The sequence below is a fragment of the Narcine bancroftii genome, chromosome 1, assembly GCF_036971445.1.
Source record: "Narcine bancroftii isolate sNarBan1 chromosome 1, sNarBan1.hap1, whole genome shotgun sequence".
NCBI lineage: Eukaryota > Metazoa > Chordata > Chondrichthyes > Torpediniformes > Narcinidae > Narcine > Narcine bancroftii.
This window is the reverse complement of record NC_091469.1, coordinates 360944172-360965770: the sequence shown is the minus strand read 5'-3', so window position 1 is coordinate 360965770 and position 21599 is coordinate 360944172. Positions and strand designations below refer to the sequence as shown.

At 40.5% G+C, this 21599-nt stretch overlaps 1 protein-coding gene across 2 annotated transcripts in view; it reads left to right on the top strand.

Annotated features, from left to right (window-relative positions):
- Positions 1 to 21599, top strand: part of LOC138752637 (adenylate cyclase type 1-like) — a 288403-nt gene that overhangs the window by 55686 nt on the left and 211118 nt on the right. For both annotated transcript variants that reach the window (XM_069915391.1, XM_069915395.1), the window contains exon 4: positions 13677 to 13804. In XM_069915391.1, coding sequence (XP_069771492.1) covers positions 13677 to 13804 — 128 coding nt within the window. The remainder of the gene's footprint in view (positions 1 to 13676; positions 13805 to 21599) is intronic.

The following is a 21599-nucleotide window of genomic DNA, read 5'->3' as shown; positions in this document are numbered from 1 at the left end:
ATCAAACTGCACTGGGTAGGTCACGTCTCCAGAATGGAGGATCATTGCCTTCCCAAGATCGTGTTATATGGCGAGCTCTCCACTGGCCACCAAGGCAGAGGTACACCAATGAAGAGGTACAAGGACTGCCTAAAGAAAGCTCTTGTTGCCTGCCACATTGACCATCGCCAGTGGGCTGATATCGCCTCAAACCGTGCATCTTGGCGCCTCACAGTTTGGCGTGCATCAACCTCCTTTGAAGAAGACCGCAGAGCCCACCTCACTGACAAAAGACAAAGGAGGAAAAAGCCAACACCCAACCCCAACCAACCAATTTTCCCTTGCAATCTCTGCAACCGTGTCTGCCTGTCCCGCCTCGGACTTGTCAGCTACAAATGAGCCTGCAGCTGACGTGGACATTACCCCTCCTTAAATCTTCATTCGCCAAGCTAAAGAAAGAAGAAAGGAAAAGAAGGAGAAAAATAAAAAAAAGCTTCTGCTCAGTTACTAATAATATTGTAACTAATGTTGTCATTCAACGTAGAAAGATTTTACAAAACTGTAAATATATAGCATTCATATAAACTAAAAATATTTCAATTGAACAATTTACAACCATATTCATCATATCAATTCAGTAATTTTACAACTATATATGGGAAAGGGTGGGGGGGGTGACACCATGAGTTACTGCACTGGGCGGCACCAACCCTAATGACACCACTGCTTCTGCTCCTATTTCTTATGTTCTTATTTTCTTATGTAATATAGGATCTCTTACATCCAACTGAGAGAGCAGATGAGGCAGCTGTATAAAGTCATTTGTGAATTACTGTATCTCTGATCTTATTTTCTCTTATGTTTCCCTAGAAGAAAACTGTTCAATCTATTTTTATCCTTGAGCAGTTTGGGGAATTTATTCCCTTAAGATTACCTCCCAGTGACCATGCCCTAATAAATGAATGTTAGTTGGCATCATTTTATTTTGTTCTTTTTAATTAACATGAGATGTTGTATCAACACTGTTGAAGTCCCCAAACTGTATGAACAGGACAAGGTTATTAAGTCCTCCTATTCTCTTCTTTATTTTTAATTACTTTAGATTGTAGTTTGTTTGGACTTCACTTTTATGTCATATTAAATCTCTGTCCCTAGATATCCCGACCAAACACAACTTAATATTTACTTGCAAGTTCTAACTGACAGGCATACACAGACTTCCCCCTAAATGTTTCAGCTTCCTTCTGTATGTAGTCTGGAAGGATGCTTGCTGCAGAATTTCCTTTTAATTTGAAGATTTCTTTCTTGCTTACTTCAACAGAACAAATAAGTTCTCAGCTTTTACTTTTTTTAATCTTTTACCTTTTTGTATTTTGGTTTCTTTCACCAGATCGCCCTTGATTTTCTGACAGAAGGGAAATCAATTCAACGCTTCAAATTGTTCTCACAATATCACTTCGTAAAGCCTCTTATCAGATTTGAAAATTTGCACTGTACTCCTTCCATGGCCATTTTCTTTCAGGAGTGCTGCTTTCCTCAAGTACTCTTGGTCAGGTTCACGAAAGTATATAATTTGGTGTATTTTGTTCCTCACTAATGTATGATCCATTTGCCTGAATGCGATCGTATTTTTTTCCTTTTCCAGATAACCAGGCTGTAGTCTCTCAGAGTAAAACATGAATGTGTGCAGACCCTATGATTATAGTAAAAACATAGAAATGCTGGAAGAACTCAGCAGGTCCAATGGTATCCTTTATATAGCAAAGGTAGAAATACATAACCGATGTTTCGGGCTTGAGCCCTTTATCAAGGTAAGGTGTGGGACTTCAGGCTTCTGCACTTTCTGTCTGAAGACAGCAGTGAGAAGAGATCATCTCCAAGGGGAGATGGAACTTTTATGAAGTTGGCTGCCTTCTTGAAGTGGATGCCTTCAATGGATGGGAGTTCAGAGCCTGTGACAGACTGAATGAGGCTTGCAATTTTCTGCAGGCTTCTGCTTTTGTGCAGTTGAGTTTCATTTTTCAAACTACTTTTATTACCATTTGCACAAGGTATTGTAATGGTAACATGAATCAAATGCATACCACATCAATTTTAAATTAAAAACATTATCATAATTATTACATAACTTATTTCATCCAGGACATCAAATTCTATAATAATTAAACATTAAATCATAATTTGTTCCATGTCCAAAAATATTGAATACAAAAATTATACAAATAATTCCCTAATACAAGATATCTTATATCTCTCTGATATGATCATGTTGTTCTGTGATATGATCTGTAGTTTAAACCCCCCCCCCCCTCCACTTTGTTTGTCTTAACTTTATCAATGATTCTTAAGAGTAAATTAAAACCTTGCCCCTTTGGTTACTTTATTTGTTTTTTTCTCTAGAAGAGGATAGACCCCTGTCCTCAACTCAGAAGAGAATCTTAGCTTTTGCTTTGTTGACAGCTCGACAATAAATTTTAATGACATAGAAAGATAATGTTTCGCCCACTCGTATTCAATGGTTACATGATATCACGTCTTATTTAAGTTTGGAAAAAAAAGATATAATATTAAAGATGTAAAGTCTGAATTTGATTAAAATCTGGGGCCCATTCATTGATTATTATCATAATCTGAAGATTTAAGTGGTGTTGATGTTCTGGGGATTCCCTGTCTGGCGGTGGGGGGGGGGCGGGTGGGGGGGGTGGCTGTAATTCAATTCATATATACAATATATACAGATAACTTTGTTTAGAGGGAGGGGTAGATTAGTCTGGATTTTTTTCCTTTTTATTATTCAGACAAGCAGTTGAGTTTCCAAATCAAACTGCAATGCAGTCAGTGGGTATATTCTCCATGCTTATGGAAATGAGTGATTCAATAATCACTCATTTCCAAGCATTGATTTTTATTGTTTCACCAGGGGAAAAGAGTCTCAAATAAATCTTAGGAAGCCTTTCTGTAGCAATACACCAAAGTGCAGCAGGTCACACCACATCTAGAGGATATAAAAGATGGTCAGCATTTCTGGCTGAGGCCTGTAACTGCCTCAGTTTTGTGTATTGCAACAGATACCAGTATCTGCAGATTTTCTTGTAAACCTTTCCACAGAACAAGAAAAACATTTATTATTAAAGTTTTTCCAGTTCATCCCCAGCTGGCCACTGACCAGTACATTTAAAAACTCATGGATTGTCTGCACATCATACCAAGCAAGTGTCAAATAAGATACTGGGGGATGGCTTGACTAGTTTATGGACATTAGACTCCAACTACTTCAGTACAATCAAACAGAGATGCAACTAATTAATTCTGTTTGAGACCACAGAAATAGAATGTTTGTCAGATCCCATGATATGGAGTCAATTCTTCATTTTGGAAGTTGGTGAGCAAATCGCCAAAAGTAACCACATTGTGGCACCCATATTTTTCTCCACTCACCATTTATAACATATTTTTTTACATGTCTACTTTTACAATACTGCTTTTACCCTGGACACTTCTAACAAAGTACTCGTCAACCCAACTAATAGGATTGCAACATACCAAGGGTCTTCTTTACTTAGAAGCACATTTCCAACAGCGCTCAAGCATGATGTTCCACTTCCAGCACTGACCAACCTCTCAAACTGTATCCTGTGCTATTTCATTCAAACGTTCCAACCGAAATGAGCCTACTCCATCTCTGGTCATGCAATATTAATGAGTGATCAATGTTTGCTTTGCTGCTTTGGCTTGGCTTCGCAGACGAAGATTTATAGAGGGGGTAAATGTCCACGTCAGCTGCAGGCTCGTTTGTGGCTGACAAGTCCGAGGCGGGACAGGCAGACACGGTTGAAGCAGTTGCAGGGGAAAATTGGTTGGTTGGGGTTGGGTGTTGGGTTTTTCTTCCTTTGTCTTTTGTCAGTGAGGTGAGTTCTGCGGTCTTCTTCAAAGGAGGTTGCTGCCCGCCGAACTGTGAGGCGCCAAGATGTACGGTTTGAGGCGATATCAGCCCACTGGCGGTGGTCAATGTGGCAGGCACCAAGAGATTTCTTTAGGCAGTCGTTGTACCTCTTCTTTGGTGCACCTCTGTCATGGTGGCCAGTGGAGAACTCGCCATATAACACGATCTTGGGAAGGTGATGGTCCTTCATTCTGGAGACGTGACCCACCCAGCGCAGCTGGATCTTCAGCAGCGTGGACTCGATGCTGTCGGCCTCTGCCATCTCGAGTACTTCGATGTTAGGGATGAAGTTGCTCCAATGAATGTTGAGGATGGAGCGGAGACAACGCTGGTGGAAGCGTTCTAGGAACCGTAGGTGATGCCGGTAGAGGACCCATGATTCGGAGCCGAACAGGAGTGTGAGTATGACAACAGCTCTGTATACGCTTATCTTTGTGAGGTTTTTCAGTTGGTTGTTTTTCCAGACTCTTTTGTGTAGTCTTCCAAAGGCGCTATTTGCCTTGGCGAGTCTGTTGTCTATCTCGTTGTCGATCCTTGCATCTGATGAAATGGTGCAGCCGAGATAGGTAAACTGGTTGACCGTTTTGAGTTTTGTGTGCCCGATGGAGATGTGGGGGGCTGGTAGTCATGGTGGGGAGCTGGCTGATGGAGGACCTCAGTTTTCTTCAGGCTGACTTCCAGGCCAAACATTTTGGCAGTTTCCGCAAAACAGGACGTCAAGCGCTGAAGAGCTGGCTCTGAATGGACAACTAAAGCGGCATCGTCTGCAAAGAGTAGTTCACGGACAAGTTTCTCTTGTGTCTTGGTGTGAGCTTGCAGGCGTCTCCGATTGAAGAGACTGCCATCCGTGCGGTACCGGATGTAAACAGCGTCTTCATTGTTGAGGTCTTTCATGGCTTGGTTCAGCATCATGCTGAAGAAGATTGAAAAGAGGGTTGGTGCGAGAACGCAGCCTTGCTTCACGCCATTGTTAATGGAGAAGGGTTCAGAGAGCTCATTCCTGTATCTGACCTGTTGTTGGTTTTCGTGCAGTTGGATAACCATGTTGAGGAACTTTGGGGTCATCCGATGCGCTCTAGTATTTGCCAAAGCCCTTTCCTGCTCACGGTGTCAAAGGCTTTGGTGAGGTCAACAAAGGTGATGTAGAGTCCTTTGTTTTGTTCTCTGCACTTTTCTTGGAGCTGTCTGAGGGCAAAGACCATGTCAGTAGTTCCTCTGTTTGCACGAAAGCCGCACTGTGATTCTGGGAGAATATTCTCGGCGATTCTCGGTATTATTCTATTTAGGAGAATCCTAGCGAATGTAGATACTAAGTAAATGGCATAGTTCATGTTAATCTATGTTTAACACGCAGAAAACAAAGTTAGCATGCTCATTGAATTTGATTTACATCCAAGAGCAATTCTGGAATTATATAAATAGTGTCTGCACTTTTAGTTCAGGGTCTCAAGGTTAGCTAAAGTGATCAACAAAGGGTCCAGACTAGTCAGATTCCCTCTTGGGATGACTCAACACTCAGCATGGAATTAATCTTTGAGGCCAAATCTAGCAGAAAGTGCCAATGAACACTGGCTAACAGGAGAGAAAATCTTCAGTAAATCTAAAGCAAATTTCTGCTGCTATAGGCTCCACTAGTGGAAAAAAATAAAGCCATTATATGTGTTGAAAGATATCATCAAAACCTCAAGTCAAGTTATGTCACCTTAATTTGTTGTTCATACCATGCTCGCACAATAAAGATGAGATAATATTTCTCCAGGAACACAGAGCATATTTATATAAATATAGGTTAGAAGATCAACACGTTTACAATATTTAAGATCTATACATTAACATTCCATGGTACCAATCCCCAAATGTTTCTGGGAGTTCAGGAGTCTGATGGATTGAGGGAAAAAGCTCCTGCCCAATCTGGACCTATGGGCCCGAGTGCTGCAGTACCTCCTACCAGATGGCAGAAGGAAAACCGTTTACTCGAGGGGTGTATGGATTCCTTAACAATGTTTATTGCATTTTGCCTGTAATGTATGTTGTAAATGTCATTCACGGTAGGAAGAGAGCCCCCCCCACCCCCCCCCACCATGATTTTTTTCTGCTGACTTCACTATCCTCTGCAGTGTCTTGTGGTCCGAGAAGGTACAGCTTAAAACCAGTGGTGTTGTAATTGCTCAGGGTGCGCCAGATACATCCTCTGTATAATGTAGTGAAGATGGAGGGTAGGAGATGAACTTTCCTCAGCCTTCACAGGAAGTAGAGGTGCTGCTAGGCTTTCTTGGCTATGGAGCTGGTGTTAAGGGACCAGGTGAGATTCTCCACCAAGTGCACTCCAAGGAACTTGATATTCTTGACGACATCAATGGTGGGGTCGTCAGTGGGCAGCAGAGTGTGGTTCCCCCTCTCCGGGCCCTGTTGAAGTCAACAACAGGCAAAAGGTGTTACAGTAATTGGATATGGATGGGACCCAGGAGAGAGGAAGGTTGAAAATTATTGGGGGGAGGGTTGTTTGGGGCTTTGTGTAAGCAGAGCTTGGGGAAAGGAGACAGAGGGAAAAGGGAAGCAAGAGATAGAGAAACAGAGCTGGAGAAAAGGAGATATAGGAAATGATGGGAGGGGCTAACATAAACTGGAGAAGTTGATGTTAATGCCATCTGTTGGAGGGTACCCAGAAGAAATGAGATGGTATTTCTCCAATTTGCATGTGATTTCAGTCTGGGAGTGCTCGAGATCATGGGTAGACATGTCAGCAAGGGAATACAAATGGTGGGAGGAAACCAGAGCCTCTGGGGAAAACCCACGCAGACACAGAAAGAACATTAAAACTCCTTACAGACAGCATGGGATTTGAACCCAGGTCCAGTCCCAATTGCTGCCTCTATGCCAACAATGCTGGCTCACTGGGAGACCCCTGCTATGGCAGTAACAAAGCAATCTCCCAGTCTGTGTCCAGCCTTGCTGATATAGAGGAGACCTCAATGGTTGCACTAGATGACACCTGCATGTTAACAAGTGAAGTGTTGCTTTACTTGGAAGGACAATTTGGGGTCCAAAATGATGGTATAGTGGTGAGGAAGGAGGTGTGGGTGCAAATAGATCCATTCCTGCAGCAGAGGGGTAGGTGCCAAGGGGGAGATTGGTGGGAACAGAGGAGTGAGTGATGGAGTCATGGAAGGAGTGGTCCCTACAGGTCGGAGGGTGGAGGAGCAGGGAAAATGTGTCTGCTGATGGGATCATGTAGTCTGTGGTGGAAATAGTGGATGATTATGTGTTGGAAATGGATTCTGGTGGGGTAGTAGGTGAAGACCAGGGAAATCCTGTCCTTTAGCATGAGGGGCCCAAGTGATTTAAGGCAGATATGTGGGTAATGAGAATATGTGATTGAAGGTGAGTTGATGTTCATAGAGGGGAAGCCATGTTTCTTGAAGGAAGACAAGTCTAATGATTAGTATGAAATACCTTGTCCTGGGAGCAGCTGTTATGAAGATGGAGGAATTGAGAAAAAGGAATGTAATCCTTAAGGGGACAGGGTGTGATCAGGTGTAGTTGAAGTAGCTGGGGACTTGGTGGGTTTGTAGAAGATGTCTGTTGAGAGTTTATCCACTGAGGTGGAGATGGAGAGATCAAGGAAAGGGAGAGTGTTGCTTGAGATGGATCAAGTGAATCTGAGGTTGGGGTGGAAGTTGGCAGAAAAGTGGATAAAGTCAATGAGCTCATCGTGGGTGCATGAGGCAGCACCAAAGTAGTCGTCAATGAAGCGGAAGAAGAGTTGAGGGGTCTTGCCTATGTAGGCTTGTTGCATGAATTGCTCCACATAGCCAACAAAAAGGCAGACTTGGCCCCTTTGACCTGGAGAAAGTGGGATGAGTCAAAGGAGAAGTTATTGAAGGCAAGGACAAATTCTGTCAACCAGAGGAGGAAGGGCTACTGGTTGGGTCTGTTGTCAAGAAAGAAACAAAGTGCTTTGAGGCCTTTGGTATGGGGGTGAAGGTGTATGGGGGTGAAGGTGAAGATGAAGTGGTTGATCTCAGGGAACTGGGAGTTGTTAAACTGATGGAAAATGTGAAGTTTCCCTGATGTAGGGGGAAGCGAGTGGACTGGGGGGGGGGGGGAACATAATGGGGTCGAGATAAGCAGAAACCAGCTCAGAGAAGCAGGAGCACGTGGAAACAAAAGGTCTGGCAGGACAATAGGGTTTTTGGATCTTGGGTTGGAGGCAGAACTGGGCAGTACACATTGGGAAGCACTGAGGCTGGAGGCTATGGAAGGGAAATGAATTCAGAGAAAATTCATGAGACAGTGGACTCCATATCCTAGGATGGCCAGATTATTTGTTGCTTATATAAATGCAAAACTCTGCATGCCAAACTGCATGAGTTTTTCAAGCTTTTTTGGGACCAAGGAAAACTGCCTCAGGATCTTCGTGATGCCACCATCATCACCCTGTACAAAAACAAAGGCGAGAAATCAGACTGCTCAAACTACAGGGGAATCACGTTGCTCTCCATTGCAGGCAAAATCTTTGCTAGGATTCTACTAAATAGAATAATACCTAGTGTCGCCGAGAATATTCTCCCAGAATCACAGTGCGGCTTTCGCGCAAACAGAGGAACTACTGACATGGTCTTTGCCCTCAGACAGCTCCAAGAAAAGTGCAGAGAACAAAACAAAGGACTCTACATCACTTTTGTTAACCTCACCAAAGCCTTCGACACCGTGAGCAGGAAAGGGCTTTGGCAAATACTAGAGCGCATCGGATGTCCCCCAAAGTTCCTCAACATGATTATCCAACTGCACGAAAACCAACAAGGTCGGGTCAGATACAGCAATGAGCTCTCTGAACCCTTCTCCATTAACAATGGCGTGAAGCAAGGCTGTGTTCTCGCACCAACCCTCTTTTCAATCTTCTTCAGCATGATGCTGAACCAAGCCATGAAAGACCCCAACAATGAAGACGCTGTTTACATCCGGTACCGCACGGATGACAGTCTCTTCAATCTGAGGCGCCTGCAAGCTCACACCAAGACACAAGAGAAACTTGTCCGTGAACTACTCTTTGCAGATGATGCCGCTTTAGTTGCCCATTCAGAGCCAGCTCTTCAGCGCTTGACGTCCTGCTTTGCGGAAACTGCCAAAATGTTTGGCCTGGAAGTCAGCCTGAAGAAAACTGAGGTCCTCCATCAGCCAGCTCCCCACCATGACTACCAGCCCCCCGACATCTCCATCGGGCACACAAAACTCAAAACGGTCAACCAGTTTACCTATCTCGGCTGCACCATTTCATCAGATGCAAGGATCGACAATGAGATAGACAACAGACTCGCCAAGGCAAATAGCGCCTTTGGAAGACTACACAAAAGAGTCTGGAAAAACAACCAACTGAAAAACCTCACAAAGATAAGCGTATACAGAGCCATTGTCATACCCACACTCCTGTTCGGCTCCGAATCATGGGTCCTCTACCGGCACCACCTACGGCTCCTAGAACGCTTCCACCAGCGTTGTCTCCGCTCCATCCTCAACATTCATTGGAGCGCTTTCATCCCTAACGTTGAAGTACTCGAGATGGCAGAGGTCGACAGCATCGAGTCCACGCTGCTGAAGATCCAGCTGCGCTGGATGGGTCACGTCTCCAGAATGGAGGACCATCGCCTTCCCAAGATCGTGTTATATGGCGAGCTCTCCACTGGCCACCGTGACAGAGGTGCACCAAAGAAAAGGTACAAGGACTGCCTAAAGAAATCTCTTGGTGCCTGCCACATTGACCACCGCCAGTGGGCTGATAACGCCTCAAACCGTGCATCTTGGCGCCTCACAGTTTGGCGGGCAGCAACCTCCTTTGAAGAAGACCGCAGAGCCCACCTCACTGATAAAAGGCAAAGGAGGAAAAACCCAACACCCAACCCCAACCAACCAATTTTCCCCTGCAACCGCTGCAACCGTGTCTGCCTGTCCCGCATCGGACTTGTCAGCCACAAACGAGCCTGCAGCTGACGTGGACTTTTTACCCCCTCCATAAATCTTTGTCCGCGAAGCCAAGCCCAAGATATAAATTGTATTCCTTGCACTTACCTGATGCATTCTCCTGATCACTTCTAATTTCACTTGGCTTGTGGACTGTCAAAGCTTGCAGCAGGATCTGGACCAGCTTTAAAAATGGGCAGTAAAATGGCAGATAGAATTTAATGCACACAAGTATGAGGTGTTGCACTTTGGGAGAATTAACCAGGGTAGGAATTATATTTATAGGGAACTGCAGAGAGCAACAGAAGAGAGGGATCATATAATACAGACACATGCCTTGAAGACATCACAGTTGAGCATGTCATAAATGGAGCTTTTGGCACATTAACCTTCAAAATCTAAGTATTGATTACAGGTGTTTGGATGTTAAGTTGAAGTTCTATAAGCTATTGGTGAGGCAAAAATTGCAGTATTGTGTGTAGTTTTGGTCCCCTGCCTACAGGAAATATATCAATAAGATAGAAAGACTGCAGAGAAGCTTTACAAGGATGTTGCCAGGACTTGATCAGCTGAGTTGTAGGAAAATGCTGAATAAGTTAGGACTACTTCCTGGAACATCAGAAAATTGGGAATTTTTTATAAAGGTATATAAAATTATGAGGAATATTGATAGGGTAAATGAAAGCAAGCTTTTTCCATTGAGGTTGGGTGAGACGAGAATAAAAGGATTTGGGTTAAGGGTGAAATATGAATTGTTTAAGGGGAACATTAGAGAGGACTTCCTCACTCAGAGATGGTGAAAGTGTAGAAAGAGCTGTCATCAGAAGTGGTGGATGCGAGTTCAATTTCAACATTTAAGAGAAGATTGGATATGTGCATGGATGGTAGGGGTGTGGTAGGCTATGGTCCAGTGCAGGCTGATGGGACTAGTCAGAATAAATTGTTTGGCAATGACTGAATGGGCTGAAGGGCCTGTTTTGGTTCCATGGCATTTTATTGAGCATGTTCATTTCCTACTTGGTATTCTCATTCTGTGCTACAAAACTAATTCAAGCCTCTGCTAACACAATTAGAATGGAATATAAAAATAAATTCAATACTCTGTGAACACTATTGGATTGGAATAAACATCCATTGATGGTTTTAGCCACATGATGAAATAAAAACCACTTGAGACTAACAATTTTCAAATATTAAATATTCCTGAGCCTGTAATTGTTGCCATGGTGCACATTGTAAATTAAGCAAAAATGATCATAATTAGGGATAAATAACCTGGGTTTGCTATGAGACAAACCCTTTATATAAAGAAAAATTAATCATTTATTTTTCATTATTCCTTGTATTGAAAATTACTAAGTGGAATTTAAGAAACTGGGCTGTCTCAATGGAGTTTTTATATTCTCTAACTAAATTGAATTATTGTTCAATTACACACAAATAGATTAAGTCATCTACAGTGTGTATGTTTATTTTAAAGCCAGGAGTTTATTTTAAAACAATACCTTTTTAATGTACAAATCATTATTTGTTCTATGTAAAGGAAATGCGCAAGAGTTTTTTCAAAAGAGAAGGTAGACAGTGATCAGGTCTGAACATAGGAGCATCTGAAATAGGAGCAGTTAAAATCTATTGAGCCATTAACACCAATCCATCATTTAATAAGGCTATAGCTGATCTGATTATAAATAGAAATCTATATGGCTATCTATCTGGAGTTAATGTTTGTTGTCAGGTGTACCCAAGCACACAAAAAAATTGTTCTGCATGCTATCCAGCAAGTTTACCCTTGGGTAAGTACAATGAATAAAAATAAAAACAGTGCAGATTTACAGACAGAAACAATATTATTTTACTCATGTGTAGTTCATTCAGGAGTCTGTTAGCAGAGGAAAAGAAACTGACCTGGAATCTGGTGGTACGTGATTTCACACTCTTGAATCTTTTTCCGGATGGAAGGATGGAGTAGAGAAACAGCTGGGGTGTGATGAATCATTTAACATGTTGGCTGCTTTTCTGAGGTACCAGGAAGTGTAAATGGAGTTGAGGGGGGAGGGAGAATTATGTGATGGCCTGAAGTGCATGCCACCATTCTATAAGGCAACATCCTTTCCATATTCACCTGATCAAAACCCCTCAGAATTTTAAATGTTTTGATCAACTAAGTCCGAGAAGTTAGCGAAAAGAAAATCTGCAGGGGTAGTACTACACTGGGAAATTATGCAGAATGCATATTCTTCCATCTAAGTGCAAACATATGTTAACTGGTACAAATTAATTTCATTGCAGAAATAAATTGGATTTTTGTCAGTGTCAGATGAGGAATTTCAAAACCTTCACATCTCTTCAGTGTTTCATGGGTTATCTTTATTCCTTCTATCTGAATAAGTCTTCAACTCTCAAATGGAAGTATTCTCTAGTATGATTTTATGGCCAAATACCTATTCATTTTGCTTGAATATTTGGCAACATCAATCTTGACCCACTTCACATTTTAATGCATTTTTAATGATTAAAAACTGAATAGTTTCCCATTTTAAGCCTTGAATATGCTGCATGATTATCAATGGTTAAATTAGTTGCATCTCAATTTTTCTGAAGAAATGGTGGAACATTCTTGTCCCTCAGCTTATCACAAACTCCTACCTATTTCATGTATAATAGAATGAAATTAAATTTGGGAACTAGCAAAATTGGGTTCAAATTTTCAGTTGAAACTTGAGAAGGTTTTAATAAAGGTACTAAAAACATAAGTACCTTATTGCATGAGTTATATACAGTGACACCATTCTGTTCAATGGTAGATGTTCAACTCTTGAGCTACTCCTAATCAGACCTCCGAAGGATTGGATCACTAAAGTATTTAGGATCAAGTTCACCTTCAACGATGTTGCAGTAGTACTTTTGAGTCCCTTCAATGGAAACTGAAATTGGAGCAGCAATAATGCAAGTGTATTGGCAGCCATATGTTACACATGGGCTACCCTATTGAGCTTAAAACATGCTTATGCACTCATGATACATGGAACTGTCAAAGCACCTGAATGCTGAAAGGATATAATAATAGAATGATAATTCTCATGCACAGCTGATGCATCAGATTTTTTTTCGGCCAATTTCAGGCTGCCCTGCATTACAGAAGTGTTCAAGTCTTTGAATTAACATTTTTTTTTCTTACCCCACCCAAGTATCTTCCTCAACTTGGGTCCTAAACTAAATAGTGCTCAAGGTCTAGCCATTGAAAATCCCCTAGAGTTCCACCTAAATTTGGTTTTGATTTCCAAATGGTTGATGTGGACAGAAGGGGTACAGTAAATTTTACAAAAAGCTCTTTAATATAATGTAATATTAGGTAATTTTTGCAGTTAGATCTGGTATTAGTGAGTTTCAATATACTTGGATTCAAAAAATCTAAATCTATTTAAATTTTACATTTAGGCATGCAGCATGGAAATAAGCCCTTTTGGCCCATGAGCCTGAATTATACCCAATTGACCTATGCCACCTGGTATGTTTTTGAATGGTGGGAGGTAATCAGAGTACCCGGTGGAAAGCCATGCAGACACAGGTGAACGTACAAACTCCTTACAGACAACACATGATTCGAACCGCAGTCCTGATCACTGGTGCTTTAATAGCATTGTGCTAACTGCTATGCTAACCATGTTACCCTATAACTAACTAACGTCACAAGTAAATTCTCCAAATTTTTTTTCTGAAGAACCTACGGTACATGAAAGAATCTCAGAAAGTAACTATTTAATTCCTGAAATACATGTCATTTTCTTTCTTACAGGAGAATCATTGTCGAAGAATTAAAATCCTGGGAGATTGCTATTATTGTGTATCAGGTCTAACTCAACCAAAAACAGACCATGCTCATTGTTGTGTTGAGATGGGATTAGATATGATTGACACAATCACGTAAGTAATTGATCTTCAAAGGACATTTTCCCCTATCAGTTTTATTCATGATTTTTTCAGTCAAGAAAATGTAGAAATACTTTATCTTAGCCTTACAACAATTAATCATATTTATGAGGGTTATCCAGATATCTCCTTATAGGGATACAAGATCAACTGAGATGCTCACTAAACATCCAATCAAAACAATTCCATAAGTATCCACTGTATGTAAAGAAAGTGGTTCTTAACATGCACAAAAACTGAAATTAATTTCAAATGAGGAATTGTATTTTTAAAGGTGCAACTGCTGGGAAATTAGATGAACTTGATGTGGCAAAGATCATAATAAATTAGATATTTTATTTAAATGAAAGCAAGTCATAATACAACTTATCATTTTGATGTTAAGGTAAAGTACCATACAAATTGATGCCATCATGTTACAAATGGAATAGATGAAATATTGATTTTAAAAAATGATGCCTCCACTACAACACTGTAGAGTGATACAACACTGTCTTAATCATTCTATTGTCATCAGTATCTGTTATTTGAGTCTTTTACTGTAGATCATTGCTGATTTGAGAAGCTAAAAAAGGATAGATTGAATGGGATGAATTCATAGAATGAGGGGCCATCTAAAGATTAAACATTAGAATTTAAACCAATCTAAGTTGAATCTTTTTTTGGAGAGGAAATGGAAATAGTTATCATTTCAAGTTAGATAGGATGGATGGATGAGGGGATCTGAAAACATTGCACGCAGTTAGGAACAAAATTGTTTGCTCCTATGAAGAGTAAATACTAAAGCATGACTGGTTCAAAAGGGTTGTTTTAGCATTGTAGCTTCCATGTGTACTTTCTTCTTATCCCAGTTCCCTTTATGTATTATTTTGGCCTTGCTTAGATTCATCTCTTTCTGCTCATGTTCTGGTGTTTGTTCATAACACCCTGCTGAACCAGGATCATGAAGCACAGAAGGAGCTCTTTCAATTCTTCTTTCCGCTGCTTGTTATTTCAAGCAGTATTTTAATTGGTCTGACGTTGACTATGGACTTGCAAGTTTTTATTTTCCAGTTAATATGTAATTTGCTTCCAGAGGTTTTTGTTCAATCTACTTCCAATTTTTGTTTCAGGCAGAATATTGTCTATCTATTCAACTCAGTATTTTAAAATGTTTTGTGCATCTCATCTCTGATTTGTTTTTGTAAGTTGCTTTATTTAAGCAGTGTTCTTTTCTTGATCTACTGACAGAGGAAACCATTTATCCCAACTTGCCTAGAATTTTGAACTTTTCTCTTAAAATTTATCTTGTTTATTTCCATTTAACTGAAGTCTCTCAGCTGTGAAAGAGGCCAAAACTTGTTATTTGACAGTTTGGTTAACAGCCTAAAAGCTATGAGTGGAGAATTTAGGAATTTTCCTACAATAGTGAGCAGCGTAGTAGGTCAGGTTATGATTTTTAGTTCAAAAGAAGAGCTGACAAAAGTAACTTAGTTGTAAAGCATGCAACCCTTTGGCCAAATCATCCATGCTGACCAAACTAACATGTTGGGGTAGTCCCATTTGCCTGCATTTAGCCCGTGTCCTTCTAAGCCCTTCCTATCCATATACATGTTCAAATGACATTTGAATTTTGTAATACACCCAGTTCTATAACTTTTTCTGGCAGTTTGCCCTTGGGTCCATCTTAAATCTCCCCCCTGTCACTTTGAAGTTCACCAGTGGTTCTCAACTCTTTTTTCCACAAACATGCCACCTTAATAATTTCTTACTAACCACAGAGCACTTGTGCCATAGGTGCTCTGTGGTTAGTAAGGGATTACTTAAGGTGGTATGTGAGTGGTAAAAGGTTGCGAACCACTGCCTTAAATAAATGCCTTCTGATTCTTGAATCATTGATCCTACAATAAATTATTTATTTCATCCATGCCCCTTGTGATTTTGTAAGCTTCTGTTAGGACACTTCTCGGCTTCCTCAGCTTCAAGAAAAAAATTGCCTACTTATCCACCCTTCCACTATAAGAAGCCCTTCAATATCCTTGTGAATGTCCTTTGCACCCCATACAACATATTGATAATTTTCCTGTAACTGGATGACCAGATCTGTATGAGTACTCTAAGTATTATCATGAATGTATAGCTGTTTCATGATGTTCCAACCTTTCTACTCAATATCTTCCCCTCCCCTAATGAAAGCAGCCATGTCAAATACCATCTTCACTGCTCTGTCTACCTGAGTCACTAATTTCAGGGAACTATGTACTCTTTGTCCAAGGTGAGTCTGTAGCATTCTGGTAGAACAATTTACTATTTATGCCCTGCCCTGGTATGATTTATCAAAATATGTCCTCACACTTGTCAGATTTAAATGTCATTTAGTATTCCTTGATCCACCTCCCAAACTTTCTTGAGAGGGTGGCATGGCATGCCTTTCTTTTTTGCAGGATTTTATGATTCCAAGCTACCAGACGTGGTAGTGATAAATTTGGGATCATGATCCCAACTGCACTATGGGAGCTGATATGTAACTGGATGTCTGAACAGGATAAACGTATTAAAGAAGAAAGAGAGCAGTCCCCAGTAATTAGATAAACGATGTACTGAAATGGGTGGGTCTCTACTTCATTGATCCACACATGAAATCAAAATTGCAATCTAAGTTCATTGTGCCTGATTGAGGCAACTTCATTTGAGTTTGGTCTCACGGAGAAGGTACCATCACTCCTGGCCTTGGCTCCTGAATTAAAACAATAGGGAAATCCCTAATTTGAAAGTCCAAAGGTAAAGAGAGCTCCATTGCGCAAGGAAGCTCTTCCTTCTGCCTAAAATTTTACCAGTTGGGATTTTTTGAGTGCCATGATTTTTTTTTTTTGCCTGATTTATTAACTAGTCTTTTCAACATAGTAAATCTGAAATACACCTTGAAATCCATGCTGCTTCAGTCAATCTGCTCATCCTAGCTTGATGATGTACTTGATTACCCTACCAATTATCTCTAAAACTTGGTTTTAACCTGATATGCTCCTTTTTTTTCCAGTCTTCTTTTCATCATATGTAATTGGATCAAATTGAATGCAATATTCTTGATAAATTCATGATGATGGTAGGGTAAGCTAATTCTGAGATTAAAGCTATCATAAAGCATTGACATCCTGTGATATTAGTGATGAATATTTGAACGTAGACGACTGAAAGGGGACTTGATAGAGGTATTTAAAATTATGAAAGGAATAGATAGACTAGACATAAATAGACTCTTTCCCCTGAGGCAAGGGGAGGCTGAAACAAGAGGCCATGAGTTAAGGGTAAGGGGGCAACACTTTAGGAGAAATATTAGAGGTGGCTTTTTCACTTAGTGAGTGGTGGCAGAATGGAATGATCTTCCGAATGAGATAGTTGCGGCAGGGTCCATTCTGTCATTTAAGAAAAGGTTGGATCTGTATGTGGAGGTGAGGGGGTTGGAGGGTTATTGGCGGAGAGCAGGAGGTTTGAGCTAGTGGAGTTGTTCTAGTGAACCGGTGCGGACTCGAAAGGCCGACATGGCCTGTTTCCGCTCCATAAATGGTTATATGGTTATATTTATCATCTGTTATATAATTGCTTGATCCACATGCCTTTGTGATGTTGGTTTTGGGCTTCAATTACCTACCCCTCTCCAGCTCTGTGAGATTAAGTGGGTGACATTACATCATGTTTAGAATTTCACAGTTTCAACCATTCCCAGAATATTTACGCACATTGAATTTTATCAGCCCATTTCCATGATGTGACCACATAAGGCGACTGTACTTTGAGTCTGAGAACTAGGTTTTACTTATTTGAATAATCATTGAAATAATAAAAAATATTTCCTTGATTCCTTTAAATAATTGCCTCAGATGGTGAAGGAGAACAATTCCCAGCTTCACATATCATTGTGTTATGTAGCAATACAATTGGGCTACTTGAAATATCCTCAGAACATTGGCAGATCAAAACTGGTCATCTATCATCTGTAAGCACATAGCCTAGTATATCCCTCACTCTAATGCCAATCAAGCCCAAGAGGATCGTTGAAGAATGTAAAAGAGAATAGCATCAGGCATAATGAAGCACCAACTTGTTAAAGTTGTAATATAATAGTATATGCTTGATACATAGCAAAAACAGCATACAGTGGAGACTGGTAAATGATTGTTCAACAATGGATCAGGTCGAAGCTCTGCAACAGATCTGAGTCATGGATAGTGGTGGAAGATTAAACAACTAGTGAAGGAGGAAGTTTGAAAAATGGGAATGAGGCCAAAAAAATGTGAGTACTAAAGGGAAGTGTTCACAGTTGTGTTCAGGCAGAAGTAATTTGTGGCTGATCCATCTTCTCCCAATGGAGGAAGCAGTCATCTGCTGACTTGATGAACTTTATATATCGAAAGCCATTTGAGATGATTGGATTTGGAAAGGCTTTGGGGTAAGATGACATTAGGCATTTTAGCCCTAGATGTTGTGCCAGCCTATATATTCTGACAGTAGTAATAACAACATCTGCCCCAGATCTTGCCATGCTTTTTGCCAAGCTATTGAACACAGTTACAGCACTATCGTCCACTAATTAGTTCTGAATTCAACTGGCTTCATTTGCCCATTTGCCCCACACTCTATATCCCCATCTGGTCACCATTCCTCCCTTATCTGGTTCTACTCACCTTTTCTTATCAGATTACATAACCTGTAGCCCTTGGTTGTTTCCACGTCAACTTCCGGCCTTTGCTGCTATTTCCACTCTTCCCTCCACCACCTCATTTCATCTGTCCATCAACCCCTCCTCATCTAAGTTCACCTATCACTTGTCAACTCCTGCCTCACCGCATCCCTCACCTTTATTTCCTATCTCCCCTTTACACTCTCAGGCCTGATGCAGGGTTTTGATGAGAAACTTTACTGTCTCTTTCCCTCCACAGATGCTGACTGATCCACTGACTTCCTCCAGCATTTTTTATTCCATCATGTCTCTTGTGCCTTGTCGATGGGTAGAAGGAAGCAAGCCAGTATTCCTGACCTTTTAGCTAAATTATTTGAAGAGCCAATCTCATAAATTTCTCCTTACTATTAACTCCAATGATGTTCCTGTATATAGAGCATGGAAATCTACCGCATATAATAGGCCCTTTGGCCCACAGTGTTGTGCCAACTTAATAAACTATTCTCACAGCTGTCTGGATAACCCTCCGTGTTTCTCAGTTCCATGTACCAATCTAATAATCTCTTAAAAAATTCTATTGTACCTGCCTTCATCACTTCAGCAGTGCATTCCATGCTCTCGGTGTGGAAAATGTACATCTTGGTACTTATTCCAGAGTTTCTTAAAACTATACCTCACGTTAGCTATTTCAGCCCTGGGAAATAACCTCTAGTCATCCGCATGATCATTGGCTCTCATCATCTTGTACACCTCTATCAGGTGATCCCTCAATCTCTGTCGCTTCAAGGAGAAAAAGACCAAGATCGCTCAACTTATAAAGTGTAATCTCCAATCCAGACAGAATCGTCTGCACCCCCTCTGTAATATTCACATTCTTCCTGAAATCTGTTGAACACTCTGAACATGGTGGTTTCTGAAAGTCAAGGGTAGGTATTTTTTCACATGTTGAAGATGGTGTTTGTCCAGCATTGGTGATGCTAGAATGCTAATTTACATTGAAAGGTCAATACCTCAATGTTTCTGAGAGCTTCTTGCATGCATATATGAGTTGCTTCATTCATGAAGAGTTTTGAATGAATGTGAACATTATCTAATCACCAGCAGTGAATATCTCCTCTTTGATCCTTATAACTGATTATGAAGCAATGACAATGGTTGGGCCAAGGATATTAATTGAACTGAGGAATTCATGCAGCAATATGCGGGATTTGAATTTGTGGATTTCCATTAACTACAGCCGTATTCTTGAAGGTGTGAGGAGGGTTTTCCTCTGGATGCCAATCAGTGATACTAGTTTAAATGGGTAGTCATTCTCTCTTGACTGTGGAATTCAGCACTGATCCACATTTGGTCCAATGAATGTTGAGTTGCCCTGAGAAAACCAGAGCAGGGCAAAAAGTTATTATTGGAATTGCATATTTGTAGTTTTGCCATTAGTTTCAATGCAATTATTGAATTAAAAGTAATTGTCGAACAAGCAATGTGAGATTTTTTTTCAGCAAAAAGATAGTGTGACAGATTATAGATGTGTTTTTGGGAGATAAATTAGGGCAGGCTTTTTTAGTCTAGGTCACATACAAACACTTTTAAAAAGATTTTACTTAAAATACTGGAGCTCTGCTCATGCTGGACAGTCCAGCACCAAGAGCATTTGCAAAAGGTTTGGAGAGTGCCAAAGGGACTTCAATAATGGATTGTTGCTTACAAAAAGGCAACAGATGAAAGAACTCATCGGAGCTGCAGGCTGTCTGCAGTGGAACTTGCTGTTCTTAGAGGTCATTTAGTTTTGCAAGCAGAGAGAGTAAAACTGGCTTTCTCTCAGAGAGAGAAAGTGAGAGAGAGAGAATTGAGTTCTGCAGCTTTACAGTCAGCAGCAGCTGGGACTGGAACAGAACAAGCTGGCAAGCTTATGGAAAACCCCAATTGGAAGACAGGTTGTGAGTGCTTAGTTCAGCCTGGTCAAAGACCTTGTGGTTCTTGCAAGAGGAGAGGACTGGCTGCCTAATGTTTCACTTGAAATAAGAGAAACAACAATGAACTTTGTGGTGACCTGAAAGAAAAAGGTTATCATCTGGAAACCCCTGATAGGGCAAGTTTCTTCAGCAAGACACTGAAGTGGCTCATTACAAGGAATCAGTTGTGGGTGTCCAGTGAACAATAAATCTCACTCTGAAAACCAACAAGAACCTTCCTGAGTGGAAACCATTTACCTTTCAAGTACCAAAGCCTGGTGAACTTCATAAATGTTAAATGCTGTGCACTGTATAAGAATTGCCTACAACCAGTAAACTTAGGGGAATGAGAAGTGAGATTGGACTGTGAATCAAAGAATTTCACATCACCTTAGAATTAGAAGGGGGTTAAGTTAGGTTAGTTGTTAATAGTGATAAGATAAAGTTTGATCCTGTTTTCATATTTAAAGATAATTAAAAGCAACTTTTGTTTAAGTAACCATTTGTCTTGGTGAATATCTATTGCTGTTGGGTCTTGGGGTCCTCTGGGCTCGTAACAAGAGAAAAGAGGAATTGTCACCAAGGATTAAAAACAAATAAATCATTCACCTTTGTTCCCTGTCTTTCATGACCAGATCAATGCAAATTTTAGCAATTAATAATGTGCTGGATTTATGATGTTCCTTGCTCTTGTCAGTTGAATATGATGTTTATAAATGCCATTCATTATTCAGCAAAGGAGCCAAGCTGTGCCACTAAATAGAAAATTGTATCAATATGATTCATTTAGACCTGCCATTCTATGCTTTCTTTAATTCTGCTTAAATGGATTACAGCATTGGTAGCTATGAATTATAATAATTAAGATTAGATTTTCCAATCCAGCAGTTAATGTTTCTACATCTTTTAATGTTGTTACCTTCCTTGTTTCAGTCTTGTAATTATTGTCTCTCTCTATGAACTTTATTGAAATGGACATTTTTTTCTGTGTTTGTCAGCTCTTGTTAAAAGTTAAACATATATACAAGCAAGCAATGACCAAAATATTGAACATGCCCTTTAGAAATACAGCACATCAGCTAGAATGTGGTATATGGTTTGACATTTCTAGACTGACTGAAGACTTTTTTAAAATCCCAGTACTGTAAATCTTTGGAGTTCTTCACCTGATGGCTGTCAC